We start from the raw sequence: 17,668 nt of genomic DNA on the forward strand, positions 1-17,668 counted from the left end.
TTCGGCGTAAAACCAAAGCGCTGCAGATATTCACAGGCTCTTGCAGAATGTCTACGGACACCTGTCAGTGAACAAAAGCACCGTGACTCGTTGGACGAGGCGTCTGTTATCATCGCAACCAGGTCTCGCAAACGTGTCCGATCTCCAGTGAGCCGGCTGGCCCCACACAGCTGTGACGATGGCAGTGTTGAAACGTGCGAACAAGCTCATTCGCATTGATCGACGGCTCACAATCAGACACCTCGCTGCACAGCTGGTAGTCTCTGTTGCTTGTTCTGACACACTCGTCCATCAGTTGGTGTGTGCCTGCTGGGTTCCTCGCCTCTAACACAAGCCCACAAAGAGCAACGAAGGACCATCTGTGCAAACTAACTTATCCTTCTCCATGACAACGCAATGCCTCACGCGAGTCTGCGCACACGAGAGGAACTCACGGGACTTCATTGGACTGTTCTCCTTCATTCACTCTACAGCCCGGATTTCGCACCTTCAGACTTCCATCTGTTTGGACCAATGAGGAACGCATTCTGCAGGAAGCAATAGTAGATGATGGTGTTGTTATTGATGCAGCAAGACGTTGACTCCGACGTCTACCAGTAGAGTGATACCAAACGGGCATACAGGCGTTCCTAGTAAGATGGCGTGAAGCCGTCCCATTGCACGGAGATTATGTTGTAGGGGTTTGTAGCCGAAAGATTGGGGAATAACATGGTGTACTGGAATCCTGAATAAAACCGCCATGCTTTTAGAAAAAGGTGTATTGCTTTAATTACTGAATACTTCTTGTATTTACTCTCACGGAACAAAATGTCAGCGCCACAGCTGTCATAACGAGGAAAGTTTGATGATTTATCAGAAGTAGCAAAATGCCATTGCTAGTTTTTGCCACAACCATTTTAGCGTCAGGGACTTAAAAAAATTATACTACTGCCCATTAAAACTGCTACACCAAGAAGAAATGCAGATGATAAATGGGTAGTCATTAGACAAATATATTATACTAGAACTGACGTGTGATTACATTTTCACGCAATTTGGTTGCATAGATCCTGAGAAATCAGTACCCAGAACAACCACCTCTGGCCGTAATAACGGCCTTGATACGCCTGGGCATTGAGTCAAACAGAGCTTGGATGGCGTGTATAGGTACAGGTGCCCATGCAGCTTCAGCATGATACTACAGTTCATCAAGAATAGTGACTGGCGTATTGTGACGAGCCAGTTGCTCGGTCACCTTTGACCAGGCGTTTTCAATTGGTGAGAGATCTGGAGACTGTGCTGGCCAGGGCAGCAGTCTAACATTTTCTGTATCGAGAAAGGCCCGTACAGGACCTGCAACATGCGGTCGTGCATTATCCTGCTGAAATGTAGGGTTTCGCAGGGATCGAATGAAGGGTGGAGCCACGGGTCGTAACACTGTTCAAAGTGCCGTCAATGCGAACAAGAAGTGACCGAGACATGTAACCAATGGCACCCCATACCATCACGCCGGGTGATACGCCATTATGGCGATACGAATACACGCTTTCTATGTGCGTTCACCGCGATGTCGCCAAACACGGATGCGACCATCATTATGCTGTGAACAGAACGTGCATTCATCCCAAAAAATGACGTTTTGCCATTCGTGCACCCAGGTTCGTCGTTGAGTACACCATCGCAGGCGCTCATGTCTGTGATGCAGCGTCAGGGGTAACCGCAGCCATGGTCTCCGAGCTGATAGTCCATGCTGCTGCAAACGTCGTCGAACTGTTCGTGCAGATTGTTGTTGTCTTGCAGACGTCCCCATCTGTTGACTCAGGGATCGAGACGTGGCTGCACGATCCGTTACAGCCATGCGGGTAAGATGCCTGCCATCTCGACTGCTAGTGATACCAGGCCGTTGGGATCCAGCACGGCGTTCCGTATTACCCTCCTGAACCCACCGATTCCATATTCTGCTAACAGTCATTGGATCTCGACCAACGCGAGCAGCAATGTCGCGATACGATAAACCGCAATCGCGATAGGGTGCAATCCGACTTTTATCAAAGTCGGAAACGTGATGGTACGCATTTCTCCTCCTCACACGAGGCATCACAACAACGTTTCACCAGGCAACGCCGGTCAACTGCTGTTTGTGTATGAGAAATCGGTTGGAAACTTTCCTCATGTCAGCACGTTGTAGGTGTCGCCACCGGCGCCAACCTTGTGTGAATGCTCTGAAAAGCTATTCATTTGCATAGCACAGCATGTTCCACCTGTCTGTTAAATTTCGCGTCTGTAGCACGTCATCTTCGTGGTGTAGCAATTTTAATGGCCAGTAGTGTATATGCAAGACTGTTCATGCATAGCTGTTTGCAACTGGAAAAAGATATTAATAGATTAATAGAAGCCGTGGAATTTATTTCGACGACTTCACTACAGTTTAACCCAAGAATTAACAGTATACTTCATTGCGGAAATGCGTGATGTTAGTAATGACGACAAAGACTTAAACTTAATTTTTTTTCTTTAATTTGACGAATGTCTTTTCATCAAGTCGTGCCTACATGTAATTATGCGGATGGACAACAGTACGAGTTTGTATCGAAAATCACTTCAGTTGGGTGGATTCTGTTCGCAGATACCGGTGTAAAACGTAAGACAAGCGGTAATTATGAAAAACTCGCTCAAATGACTTCATAGGAATCTTTCAAGAATTTGCGGAAGCTTGAGACGACATAATCGTCTTGTTCAACGAGGATCGCACAACAAAAATTAGTTAGTTTTAGAATAACGGATGGAACTAAACGTTAAAAGAACTGTGCTTTCGCTTACAGCTCATCGTTTTTGTAAGAAACCTTTTTCTTGGCTTCCCAGTACGTCAGACACGCCCAAGAAGTTCCTGGTTCGGACTTTCAGGAATCCAATTAGAAGAGGTGGTAGGGCTCCTGCTTTGCTTTGCTTTCGCCGTTTGCGCCGCAACGAGATTAGTTTCTTCACTGTTGCTTCCTTGTGTCGTCTCGAGCAGCTGATATTACAAGCGCTTGACCTAGCGCAGACGACGAACTTTAAAATCTTTTTCGGTTGTTACAGTTGTGGTTGACACAATTTTATGTCTGAAGAGTAATGTACAGTGTCCTGCTGGTAAAGATACTACACTAAAATCCTCTCATTTATGAAGTTTCATTACTATTCCGCCAAATGTCGAACTCATTCCCGTGGCATCCATAGAAGGAGCTTATTTATCAAATATTTCCTTCTTGCTGCACGCGCTTTATGATGTGATTACTACGGTGAACCATAGACTCCCTTAATTAGAAAAGTGTGTATTCTTATTTTACTTAACTGCCGTACCTCTCATGTATTAAGAAGTCTTTTACTATATGACCTTAAATAATGTAAATGTCACAGAAAATGGAAAGTCTTAGGTACATTACACCCGTTTCAGCTGCATAGACACATTAGTTCTATTAAAACGTGAAAAGGAGCAATTCCTGAATTTAAACGAAATGTGGTGAAAAAGACAAAGGAGATACGAAGTTGTCCCGCAAATTTCCGGAGGTTACAATTTCGCAGTGTATGTCGAATCTTAAGCCTAAGATTGGTTACATGTACGACAAGATAGTCTCTACAGCTAAACTATCCTGCAGACATTCCAGGACCACTTGTTAGTACTAGCGGCAGATATCTATGCGATGTTTAACTATAATTGTAATTTTAGACGGTTAGTGTTCTACAGCCATAATTTAATTTCAGCGAATGTCTACTGCCAAGTGTAGCCTGGTCCCTACCACATGTGATGACAGAATATATGCCCATTCTTTATTAGGTAACGTTGTTGGTGAACGTCGACGATGATGTCAGCAGTCGAACACTGGAATATGAACTTCCCACATAAGTAATTGCTGGACACACTATTTTTACCAGTAGAGCTTCTTCTTCACAGCATCTACTTGCCTAGTCCTAGTTCCCATTTTCCACTGTTGATAGCCTACGAAGTGCTCCACCAAAAGCCTATTGACGGCGTTGTCTGCTATATTCCTTATGTTGCCTCACGTTTGTGAATGTCTGATAGCTGTATGTACAAGTATAGCCCACCGATATGCTGCGTTTCGTTGTAATTATATCTATGGATCTGAAGATAGTCTGTATCACGTGTCTAAAACGGTTTTCCGAATAAAACATACCGACTTCCCGTCGAGAACAAGAACTGTTCATACTCATGAATACTTATTTTGATTTTTGATTCCATTGCCATGACGTGTTAAGTTTTAAGGTTTCTCTAATCCACTGCCTGACAAAAAAAGTGAAGCATTGCGAAGACATTGTCGGATGTCATTGTAACTACGTGCACACCGTGTACGTGTATAAATTATTACAGTTACAGTTCTCTGTGACAGGTAGAGTGGCTGTTAGTGGTGTTCGTGTTTATTGTCTGGCCTGGTACGGTATACAAGGGACGTCAACAGCGTTTGATGTTGAGTGATCATTGTGAAGGATACAGACGTGTCTGGTACTCGTGTGAGACAGTGTTATCAGCACCTGACAGAGTCTGAAAGGGGCATCATTGTGTGTCTCTTTTTGGCCACCTGATCTAATAGTATATTGGTTCGTCAGTTTCCAGATTTTTGAGTCAATCTGATGTGAAAGTGCCCCGATAGCGTTCTGTGTGGAAACGCGAAGGCAAGCCTGCTCGTCTTCAAGGTTCCAGTCTACCATGTCTAACCACCACAAGGGACGATCGCTGTATTGGGCACCAGCCACATTGGAACTCTTTCATATCAGTGTCTGACACACAAGAACAAGTGATGGACTCCCTATAACATTATGTGTCATCCCACACGACTGGCTGGAGAGTAGCAGCAGCCGGACTAGGGAATTACTGTCCCATACTAGGCTGCCGTTAATTCTACCATATTAACAGTTTCGGGAGGTTCAAATGGTCCAAATGGCTCTGAGCACTATGGGACTCAACATCTTAGGTCATAAGCCCCTAGAACTTAGAACTACTTAAACCTAACTAACCTAAGGACATCACACACACCCATGCCCGAGGCAGGATTCGAACCTGCGACCGTAGCAGTCCCGCGGTTCCGGACTGCAGCGTCAGAACCGCTAGACCACCGCGGCCGGCAGTTTCGGGAGGGAAGTCATAGACTGTTCATGAATAGTGTCGCATTGTATTCGGTGATGAATCGCGGTTCTGCACTATTCCAGATGACCATCGATATCGAGAAAGGAGCCGATCTGCGTGTTACTCCTGGCGTCAATGTGTGGGGTACCATCGGGTGTAATTCGGATTACGGGTGCTCATGGATGAGTGAAGTCTGACGGCGCAACGGTACGTCACGGACATCCTGCATCCTCATGTATTACCTCTCATGCGACCGTATGGTGGTGTCATTTTTCAACAGGACAATGCTCATCCGCACATGGGACAAGTGCCTGTGAACTGACTGCGTGATGTTGAGCTACTGCCGTGGCCAGCAAGATCCCCCACATCTGTGGGAACTGTTCTGACTTCAACTCCATACAAGCGCCAGTATTCAGAAGATCAAGAGGCGGTTACAACAGCGTGGACCCTTCTTGTCTCAGGAGATGCATAGCGGCTTTATGACACACATCCCAACAAAATCAGTGCACGCATCAGGAAGAGAGAGAGTGTGTAATATCTCACTAATAAGTGAGCTCATACTGCCCATTTCTTTGCAGATTTGACTCAAGACTGTAATCACTGAAATAAAATAATATACCTTCTCAATCACTGAAATTTCATTTCGTTTTCTACTTCTCTACTAGGAGTCTAAGTTTCTTTTTGTCAGGCAGTGTAAATTTATTTTGTCGTATGACTTCCAGTCAATTCTCTTGACTGGAAGAATACAAAACTACATAGGAAATGAAACGATTACGTAGTATTCTTTGTTAAGTAGAAAGAGTCGTACTACAGAGGAATCGAAAAAGCGACAGTGCGAGTTGAAGGTGAGAATAGTGAGAATTGAGAATGTCAGACTCACCGACGATGCCCGGCTTCACGTCGTTTAGCAGCGGCTCCAGATGCTCCTTTACCAGGGCGAACACGCTGTCTGAGCTTAGCACCCACCTGTTGGCAGTACGTCAGTCCGTAAGAGACGCACTAATGTCACGGGCAAGAGCTTGTACATATTCTCAGTTATCTTACTACTTATGTAATGAAGGAGGCTTCATACAGTATACACTAACAGAAAAAAAAAATCGCAACGTCAAGAAGGAGTTGTGCGATATAAACGGGGGTTGATAGACGTGTTTCTACATTTGGAACATGATGTCTATTCAAATTTCGTCTAAAACTGACATGTTGACACCGTGGCTGTGTACAATCAATGTAGGCCGATTCTTACAAAGAAGAAGACAGCAACCAGCCACTATTAATAATGCTATTTATTTAAGTAAATAGTGCCGTAACCGGTTACAAACTGACAGGTTCATCATCAGACAGCTGTTCACCAGATTCACAAGATGCACTTTACATAATCGTCAGCCTTCGATTTTTATTCTCCCACTGTAGCGAAATATTGTTCGTGTGTTGGTGCCCTATGTTGACGCCCTACGGTAGAAAACAATGTTAGAAGCACCATATGTTAACATAACTAACCTCCAAACGATGTAATACAGAGTAAACAAATATGTAAGGTTAAGTGGTTATAGTACTTACATCGAAAATTTCGCGAAATTTTGTTGCAAAGTTGCAGGATTGTATTTTAGAAATATTGCATAGTATACGCAGCACTTATATGATTTGCATATTACCATATTGTGCGAAGCACCACACACACACACACACACACACACACACACACACACACACACACACAAACACCAAAAAGTATTTGCCACATGTGAAGCTGACGCACAGATGGCGGTTTCACAAATACAACAGCGCCAGAGATGTTCTCTCTCAGGGATACTACAATATACAGATTGCTTTGATTTCACAGTATGAATGTTTATAAAGAATAAACGTAATATCATGAACAATTAAAACACTAAGATAAACCTTACATTATGAGCATATAATATTACAGTTGAAGTTGACAGATGTAGTAACCAGTTTGTGTGAATGCTACTTACATGGTATTATGTAAATACTGTGCTATATGCAGATAACAACATAGAGGTGAGATAAAATGAACAATATCCTCAATGAGCAGAAAGAGCTAGCAAATGCAACCTTTCTACAAAATTTCACTCACCTGTTTCCCAGTTTAAAACATAAATAGACACTACTCCTTTTACAACAACATATAATAAATAATCCAAACAAAATATTACATCATAATATGGCTGCCTGCTCAGACACACACTGTTGCAACTGTAAAATTGATTAAAAAATTGGTGAGGCATACTACATTAATATAATTTCTACTGTCACATTATTCATTTTATCTCATCTCCACATTGTTGCCTTTTTATGGCGCAGTATTTACACAATACCACACAAGTAACATTCATACAAACTAGTTACTACATTTTCCGAATTTATTTGTAATTAATTCACACTCAATACTGTATGGTCACAATGTAATATTTATTCTTTGTAATATAAATGCTTGTAATGTTACCTTGATTCTTTGTAAAAAAAATTCCACTGTCAATTCAAAGCAATGTATATATTGTAATACATGAACTTCTTTGGCACTATTTTACACCAAAATATAGCTACCTGTTGAGTTACACATTATTGCAACTGTAAAATTGATTCAAAATTATTGTGCGCCATACAATGTTAATATATTTTCTACTGTCGTATTGTTCATTTTATCTCACCTCTATGTTGCTTTCAGCATATAGCACAGTATTTACATAATACCATGTAAGTAGCAGTCACACAAACTGGTTACTACATCTGTCAACTTCATCTGTAATATTATATTCTCATAATGTAAGTTTTAGCTTAGTGTTTTAATTGTTCATGATATTACGTTTATTCTTTATAAACATTCATACTGTGAAATCAAAGCAACCTGTATACTGTAATATCTCTGAGAGAGAACATCTCTGGCGCTGTTGTATTTGTGAAACCGCCATCTGTGCGTCAACTTCACATGTGGCAAATACTTTTTGGTGTTTGTGTGAGTGGTGCTTTGCACAATATGGTAATATGCAAATAATATAAGTGCTGCAGAGAAAATATAAAAATGCAGTAAATGAAGCAGGCAAAAAGGAATACAAACGTCTCAAAAATGAGATCGACAGGAAGTGCAAAATGGCTAAGCAGGGATGGCTAGAGGACAAATGTAAGGATGTAGAGGCACATATCACTAGGGGTAAGATAGCTACTGCCTATAGGAAAATTAAAGAGACCTTTGGAGAAAAGAGAACCACTTGTATGAATATCAAGAGCTCAGATGGAAACCCAGTCCTAAGCAAAGAAGAGAAAGCAGAAAGGTGGAAGGAGTATACAGAGGGTCTATACAAGGGCGATTTACTTGAAGACAATATTATGGAAATGGAAGAGGATGTAGATGAAGATGAAATGGGAGATACGATACTGCGTGAAGAGTTTGACAGAGCACTGAAAGACCTGAGTCGAAACAAGGCCCCGGGAGTAGACAACATTCCATTAGAACTACTGACGGCCTTGGGAGAGCCAGTCCTGACAAAACTCTACCATCTGGTGAGCAAGATGTATGAGACAGGCGAAATACCCTCTGGCTTCAAGAAGAATATAATAATTCCAATCCCAAAGAAAGCAGGTGTTGACAGAAGTTAAAATTAACGAACTATCAGTTTAATAAGTCACAGCTGCAAAATACTAATTCGAATTACTTACAGACGAATGGAAAAAATGGTAGAAGCTGACCTCGGGGAAGATCAGTTTGGATTCCGTAGAAATATTGGAACACGTGAGGCAATACTGACCTTACGACTTATCTTAGAAGAAAGATTAAGGAAACGCAAACCTACGTTTCTAGCATTTGTAGACTTTTGAAAATGTTGACTGGAATACGTTCTTTCAAATCCTAAAGGTGGCAGGGGTAAAATACAGGGAGCGAAAGGCTATTTACAGTTTGTACAGAAAGCAGATGGCAGTTATAAGAGTCGAGGGGCATGAAAGGGAAGCAGTGGTTGGGAAGGGAGTGAGACAGGATTGTAGCCTCTCCCCGATGTTATTCAATCTGTATATTGAGCAAGCAGTAAAGGAAACAAAAGAAAAATTCAGAGTAGGTATTAAAATCCATGGAGAAGAAATAAAAACTTTGAGGTTCGCCGATGATATTGTAATTCTGTCAGAGATAGCTAAGGACTTGGAATAGCAGTTGAACGGAATGGACAGTGTCTTGAGAGGAGGATATAAGATGAACATCAACAAAAGCATAACGAGGACAATGGAATGTAGTCGAATTAAGTCGGGTGATGCTGCGGGAATTAGATTAGGAAATGAGACACTTAAAGTAGTAAAGGAGTATTGCTATTTGGGGAGCAAAATAACTGATGATGGTCGAAATAGAGAGGGTAGTCGTTTCTGAAAGTATTTGTATGGAGTGTAGCCATGTATGGAAGTGAAACATGGACAATAAATAGTTTGGACAAGAAGAGAATAGAAGCTTTCGAAATGTGGTACTACAGAAGAGTGCTGAAGACTAGATGGGTAGATCACATAACTAATGAGGAGGTATTGAATAGGATTGGGAAGGAGAGAAGTTTGTGGCACAACTTGACTAGAAGAAGTGTTCGGTTGGTACGACATGTCCTGAGGCAGCAAGTGATCACAAATATAGCATTGGAGGGCAGCGTGGAGGGTAAAAATCATAGAGGGAGACCAAGAGATGAATACACCAAGCAGATTCAGAAGGATGTAGGCTGCAGTAGGCAGTGGGAGATGAAGAAGCTTGCACAGGATAGAGTAGCATGGAGAGCTGCATCAAACCAGTCTCAGGACTGAAGACCACAACAACAACATAAGTGCTGCATATACTTTGCAATATTTCTAAAATACAATCCTGCAACTTTGCAACAGAATTTCGCGAAAATTTCGATGTAAGTACTATAACCACTTAACCTCACATATTTGTCTACTCTGTATTACGTCGTTTGGAGGTTAGTTATGTTAACATATGGTGCTTCTAACATTGTTCTCTACCGTAGGGCATCAACATAGGGCACCAACACACGAACAATATTTCGCTACAGTGGGAGAATAAAAATCGAAGGCTGACGATTATGTAAAGTGCATCTTGTGAATCTGGTGAACAGCTGTCTGATGATGAACCTGTCAGTTTGTAACCGGTTACGGCACTATTTACTTAAATAAATAGCATTATTAATAGTGGCTGGTTGCGGTCTTCTTCTTTGTAAGAATCAACCTACATTTATTCAAATTTCACGCCAGTCGCATAAGAGTGTGGCTAGTAGCATCACCATGAGCATGCAAATAAGGTTTGATTTAAATACACGCTGTAATGGTTGTGAGCGTTAGTTATCTTTGAGACTGGACGTGGTGATTTGGTGTTAGGGAAGAATGCCTTTAAGGCAACAAAGAGCCATTACCAACAGCCCACTGAGTTTGAATGAGGTCGTGTAACAGGGCTACAAGAAGCCAGATGTTACTTCTGCGACATCGCAGAAGGACTTGGGAGGAATGTAACCACCGTACATGATTGCTGGCAGTGGTGCTTATGAGACGGTGCGGTCACAGGTCACAAGAAGACCAGACTCCAGACAGCCAGATGCACTACGGAGAGGCAACACCATCATGTTTGGCATATGGCTCTGGCTAATCATACTGCATCTGGAGCAACAATTTCAGCAGCAGTTTGCAGCATTATGACACAAGGAACTGTTACGACCCGGTTACTTTAAGGGCAGCTCCCAGCCAGAAGCCCAGTAGCATGCATTCCACTGACACCAAACCACAGCCATTTTCGACTTCAGTGGTGTCAGCGAGAGCTCACTGGAGGGCAGGGTGGAAGTCTGTTGTGTTTCCTGATGAAAGCTGGTTCTGCCTCGGTGCCAGTGATGGCAGTGTGTTGGTCAGGAGGAGGCCAGTTGAGGGCTAGCCTGTCCATCTCCTATACACTCTTGACCTACACCTAGAGTTACGATCAGGAGTGCGATTTCGAATGACAGCAGGAGCACACTCGTGATTATCCCACGCTACCTGATTGCAAACTTGTACGTCAATCTGATGATTCGATCTGTTGTACTGCTATTCATAAACAGCATTATTGGGGGTGTTTTCCAACACGATAACCCTCGCCCACATACCGCTGTTGTAACCCAACATGCTCTATAGAGTGTCGACATGTTACCTTCACCTGCTCGATCACTAGCTCTGTCTCCAATCGAGTGCATACGCGACGACATAGGACGACAACTCCAGCATCATCCACAGTCTGCATTAACCGTCACTGTACTGACCGACCAACTGCAACAGGCATGGAACTCCATCCTACAAACTGACATCCGGCATGCACGTTTGCACGCTTCCATTCAATATTCTGGCTACTACACCGGTTATTAATGTACCATAATTTCACTTTCACAATGGCTAACCATGTGCTTACATTAACCTGTGATCTTGCAATGTTAATCACTTAAATTTGATACGTAGGCAAATGTATCCCCAAAATTTCATTACTCTACATTACTTTCTTTTTGGTGTTGCGATTTTTTTCCGTCACTGGATAAAACGATCGCATGCAGAGAGCCGTACTCAGTAGGTGTAACGTAGCGGCAGTGGTCAGCCTATGTAAAGAGCGATCTTGAATGGATATAATACACTAGGTGTAGAAATCTGAATACCGAAGTCAAAAACTCAATGCTTAGAGACTGATATAGCTTCATGTCGGTGCTGCAAAAAGGAACGGCTTTGTAAAAACTGTCAATTGTTTATTATCGTTGCTACATCGACCTACGCTGAACTGCTGCTAGAAGGCGAGCAAGTTCTTTCTCATAATCTCTGTGGAATCTCACAGGTGTAGCTTGCTTTCGATGCCTTTCCACTATTGAGCAATAATACAAGGTGAAGTCAAATGAAAACGAGACAGATGGGAAAAAAGTAAGCAAACAGATTATTATTTCACAAATACTCGCCATAGCTGTTGAAACATTCATCCCACTGCCAGACAGGACTATCAGTACTTTCACGGAAAAATGTTTGTGGTCGCCTACAGAATCATGATCTACCCAGACTTGCACCTCTTCGTCCGAAACGAATAGACGAGCACGAATGTCTTTCTTCATGGCTCTAAAATTGCTTAGGCAGAGATCGGGACTGTATGGAGGAAGTGCAAAGGCGTCCCAGCGAAACTTCTGCCGCGTAGTCGAAGCGGTGTTGGCAACATATGGGTAGACATTAATGTTGAACAAAACTATGCCGTCCGGCAAAATTCGTGAACGTTTGGGCTTGATGGTGCTCTTCAGTTTTTGCCAAGTGTCCACGTATCGCGGTGCTTTAATTGTAGCACCGAGTTCCAGAAAATCAACGAGCAGCAGGCCCTTGCAGTCAAAGAAAAAGGACATTATGGCTTTCCCGGAGCTGGCGTGCCTGTTGTCTCGACTACGCTGCAGAAGATTCGCTAGGAAGCCCTTACACATCCTCCCAACAATCTCGATCTCACCCCATGCAACTTCCATTTTTTTTAGAGTCCCGAAGAAAGGCTGGGATCACAGTTGATTTGTTTCTGAGGAAGAGATTCACACCTGGATACAATCCGTAAGCAACCGCAAACATTTTTCCACTATCTCACAATGGGATAAATATTTCAACAGCTATGGCCATTACTTTTGAAATAATAAACTGTTTACTTACTTTTTTCCCTTCTGTCTCGTTTTCATTTGACTACCCATTGTAGTATGGAAGACCAAATTCTTTATTTTGGCCTTATCCCTGTCATCGTCCATTTCGGAACCAATGTGTGTAAATTAATTGTAATGGCTTACTCAGTTTTCCTAAGGCCAAAATGTCTTCGGATATTAGTCGAATCATTTGACAAAATATTACTTTCGGATTCACTGAGTGCTCCTGGCATTGCTTTCCTTATGTTCATTTTGGGTTCGTTCAGTTACTGTTTGTCAAGCAGGCTTTGAATTTGCGCTTATCTGTAATGAAGCCCTCTTCGTTTCACGTTAATGTTTTAACACGGCTGTTGACCTACGCCACATGTATGATGGGAAGGGAGGGAGCTACTTCAATCAGGAGATGATTTCCAATGTGTCTGAGCTGCTGTGGAAACAATGTCATACACACATCAAAACACGTTTTGCATCACTTCGGTTCCGAGAGGTCCGGAACCTGTACAGAAAATTGAAATAGAGATCAACGTAAACATCATTTCCGCCCTTTTTATTGCTCATGAAAACCACACGCTTCATGTTGTACCACCATACAGCGAGACCTACAGAGGTATTGGTCCAGATTGCTGTGCACCCCGGTACCTCTAATACCCAGTAGCACGTCCTCTTGCATTGATGCATGCCTGTATTCGTCATGGCATACTATCCACAAGTTCATCAAGGTTGCACTATCGGTCGGAGGATGGCATTCACGTTCGTACGGCCGTTACGGCGCCTTCTATGACCACCAGCGGCGTACGACGGTCCCAAAGAATGCCACCCCAAGACAGCAGGGAACCTCCACCTCGCTGCACAGTGTGTCTAAGGCGTTCAGCCTGACCCGGTTGCCTCCAAACACGTCTCCGACGATTGTCTGGTTGAAGGCAATGCGACACTCAACGGTGAAGAGAACGTGATGCCAATCCTGAGTGGTCCACTCGGCATGTTGTTGGGCCCATCTGTACCGCACTGCATGGTGTGGTTGCAAAGATGGACCTCGCCTTGAACGTCAGGAGTGAAGTTGCGCATAATGCAGCCTACTGCGCACGGTTTGAGTCGTAACACGACGTCCTGTGGCTGCACGAAAAGCATTATTCAACATGGTGGCTTTGCTGTCAGGGTTCCTGCGAGCCATAATCCGTAGGTGGCGGTCATCTACTCCAGTAGTAGCCCTTGGGCGGCGTGAGCGAGGCATGTGATCGACAGTTCCTGTCTCTCTGTATCTCCTCCATGTTCGAACAACATCGCTCTGGTATACTCCGAGGCGCCTGGACACTTCCCTTGTTGAGAGCCCTTCCTGGCACAAAGTAACAATGCGGATGCGATCGAACCGCGGTATTGACCGTCTAGGCATGGTTGAACTACAGACAACACGAGCCGTGTACCCCATTCCTCGTGGAGTGACTGGAACTGATCAGCTGTCGGATCGCCTCCGTCTATTAGGCGCTGCTTATGCAGGGTTGTTTACGTTTTCGGGCGAGTTTAGTGACATCTCTGAACAGGCAAAGGGATAAAATATCCACAGTCAACGTCTGTCTTCAGGAGTTCTGGGAACCAGGGTGATGCAAAACTTTTATCGATGTGTGTATTTATCGCATTGCCCTGAATGAGGGATGGTCGATATATATCGATGTTTTAAAAGTACTCTAAGTTTAGTAACGATACAACGAATTGCCCGATATATTGATAACGGTTCGATATATTCGATACATCGATTTTGCTTAACATGATTCATCTACTCGGCGTACCTACCTTCTTATGTATTTTGTTGTTTTAAATAACTTTCGCTACTCGAGAGGGCGTGACACACAGCACACGAACATTCGTTCGTTTGATATATCGGAACGTAATCATCACTTTAACTGAACCAGTACAGTCGACAAACCTCCATGCGTCAAGCCGAGAAGAAAAGCAAACACAGATTTGACTTAGACACATTCATACTGAATGTTAATACCACTTTGACAACACTACTAGTGACGAGTTGTTGAAACCCTCCACAGCTGAGGGAAGAATTAATACATGTATGCCCAGTCAATGGAACAGAAGTTACTGCACGGTATAAAACTGTTTAGGATACAGGAGCGGTGTGAACGACATTCATTTTCGTCAGACCAATGCGATTACAATGCTTAATGTATGAGAAATATCCATTATGTCACCAGCCCAGCAGATATTGTGACATTAGCAGTGGCTCCAAAAGAAATTTTTGTTGACAAATATTGCACAAGCACCAAAATTATACCCTTACTATGCTTTATAAAATTGTTTCCGATGCCGTCCAAGAAATTGTAGCAAAAGAGATGCAGAGACTTTTTCTAAATGAAATAACCAGAAATGGCTCCTACAGATCATGTTTACGGCTCTGGCATTACAGACTTGCGTTTTAGACCCCCCCCCCTCCCTCCCCCCTTCAAAGAACAGACTGTAACGATGCAATACTTGGGTGAATGCTGTAGCAGAAAATTAAAGACTTCATGAAGACTGATTAAAATGAAGAGACTTTTTATTGTCGAAGGGACCATGACAAATTAGTACATCAGTTAGTGCATACATCTAAATATTTGGCAATAGTCGGCATAACTCTTTCATGTGAAATGTTCTCTGTAAAGTGTGCTGCGCAGTTTCAACGTACTTAAAGAATGGCATCACGAAACGACCAAAAACTCTAGTAATGTGTATTTATCTGCAGGCTACGTGATTCGGTCAAGTCACGGATACCATCACGCGACATTCAAAAAAGGTTCCTTAGCGTCAAGTACATAATTACGAAGAGCGTTCAATATGTAATGCAACACACTCTTTTTCTGAAAGCAGATTGGTTTTATTCAGGATTCTAATACAGCATATCATTCTGCACTCTTTTGGCTACAAAACGCAACTTACGTCATCTTACTTTGAGGGCCCAGCTGGTGTACGGGTGTGCCAGCACTACCATCAGAGACGTCCAGCCGTGCAGCGAGGCTTTTCATTGTGATCCGTCGATAACATAGAAGGAGAGTGTCTGCACTCTCCAACGTTGTGGGAGTCACAGCTGTGTGTGGCTGGCCGGCATGCAGGAGATCGGACAGGTTTACAGATGTCTCGCTAACGACTCGCCGTGCTTTTGTTCGCTGCCACGTATCTGTGCACACCCTACAAACGTCTATGAATATCCCGGCAAAAGAAACTCAATGACTGGTCTGTGCTTGGAACGCACCTCCGTTACAGACGCCATTTTGAAGGCTACGTACAGCGCCGCCACTACCGGGATTTCATGAAACTATAGCGGCTGAAGCGGGAATATTCTACGTTGTACCACAACAAATTCTGCATTTTTCGACCGAAACTGACCGAGAAAAAAACGTGTCGCATTATTTATCGAACGCCTCTGGTATTATCAGTTGCAGCATCTTTCATACATGGCGCCAAGGAATTATCCTTTACTTGATTTGAATGATATCCCTGAGGTATTGAATCAACAACGAAATGGATTATAGGGCAAAAGATAGAATAAAATCTGATTTTGCAAAAGCACAGAAAGGAAGTATTGGGTTATTTATAAAAGATCTGTATATTTTTAATAACCGTTTTTGTGATTTCTAAAAAATGTTTGGGACATTATGTAAGTATCTGTTTTACTTAAGGTTCAGTGGTATCTTAGCTATAGCTTTCTTCAGTTATAATAAACAGTCGATGTATTGGAAATTCGATGTAGTTTTCGGTATACCGCCATACTTCGATGCCACTATGCGGTGTATTGCACTGAATAGAAAGGCTTATATACACCTGTGCGGACACGTCAGCCATACAACGTATGTGAGATGAAGTGTGTGTCCGCGTGACACTGACCACCTGTTGATGGCGACGTTGAGCCACTCGGCGGTCTCGCCGGCGGCCAGGGCGCGCCTCCTGCGCACGCGCAGAGCCTCGAAGGCGGCAGCGGCCTCGAGCAGCGAGCACACCGACTGCCTCCAGACGGCGCCCGCCGCCGCCAGCAGCAGCACCAGCCACGCCACAGACGCCCCCGCCGCCCCCAGCAACCAACTGGCCGCCAGCGCCGCGCCCAACGCCACCCCCAGCCGGTACAGCTGCGCGTCGCGCTGCAACACAAACACACACAATTAAAAAAACGTTGCATTTGCGGATTCAGAAACAGCCGCAGCCACTTGCCTTTCGTGATGGCAGAATTTATTGTACCATTACTGATCCTAAGTTGCCTAGAGACCCGTCATCAGACAGAACATGGTTCTTAGTGATTGTGGCGGTTGTTGTGTAGCTCTGGCAATAGAGAAAAATGTATCGACGTATCTGGAATCATTTTCGATGTCAGGTTGACCAAGTCGTAATATTTACGCTTACTTGTCTCCTTGGCATTAATCCTGGTGCACAAATCACTTTGGAAAACATAGTTTGTGTTTCCCAATTATGTTAATTACACAGTAGAACATGAAATTCGAACAGCTAACAGCTCCCACGTTCTTCATAGGATATTAACAAACCACGGATTGCGACTTAAGATTATGTTCAAAAGCTGTGCTGGAGCAGATATTTCCTTTGGGCAACATTCCCATTTTCGAAAGTTGCACATTGATCTTTAATGATAGTAAATAAATACAGGGTGTCCCAGGGGGTTCAGAAATGGCTCTGAGCACTATGGGACTTAACTTCTGAGGTCATCAGTCCCCTAGAACTTAGAACTACTTAAACTGAACTGACCTAAGGACATCACATACATCCATGCCCGAGGCAGGATTCGAACCTGCGACCGTAGCGGTCGCGCGGTTCCAGACCGTAGCGCCTAGAACCACTGTCCCAGGGGGATAGCAATATTCAGGGATAGGACAGGTACGATCATTCGAAGCAACAAAGTCTGGTAAACATGGGGTCCAAAATCCATACCATATGAGCA

At 43.5% G+C, this 17,668-nt stretch overlaps 1 protein-coding gene across 1 annotated transcript in view; it reads right to left on the reverse strand.

Annotated features, from left to right (window-relative positions):
• Positions 1-17,347, reverse strand: part of LOC126425182 (uncharacterized) — a 289,759-nt gene extending 272,412 nt beyond the window's left edge. Inside the window, exons 1-3 of the mRNA XM_050088170.1 lie at positions 17,297-17,347; positions 16,609-16,859; positions 5,979-6,064 (exon numbers count right to left, since the gene is read on the reverse strand). Coding sequence (XP_049944127.1) covers positions 5,979-6,064; positions 16,609-16,859; positions 17,297-17,347 — 388 coding nt within the window. The remainder of the gene's footprint in view (positions 1-5,978; positions 6,065-16,608; positions 16,860-17,296) is intronic.
• Positions 17,348-17,668: the final 321 nt, after the last annotated feature.

The sequence above is a fragment of the Schistocerca serialis genome, chromosome 1, assembly GCF_023864345.2.
Source record: "Schistocerca serialis cubense isolate TAMUIC-IGC-003099 chromosome 1, iqSchSeri2.2, whole genome shotgun sequence".
Classification (NCBI taxonomy): Eukaryota; Metazoa; Arthropoda; class Insecta; order Orthoptera; family Acrididae; genus Schistocerca; species Schistocerca serialis.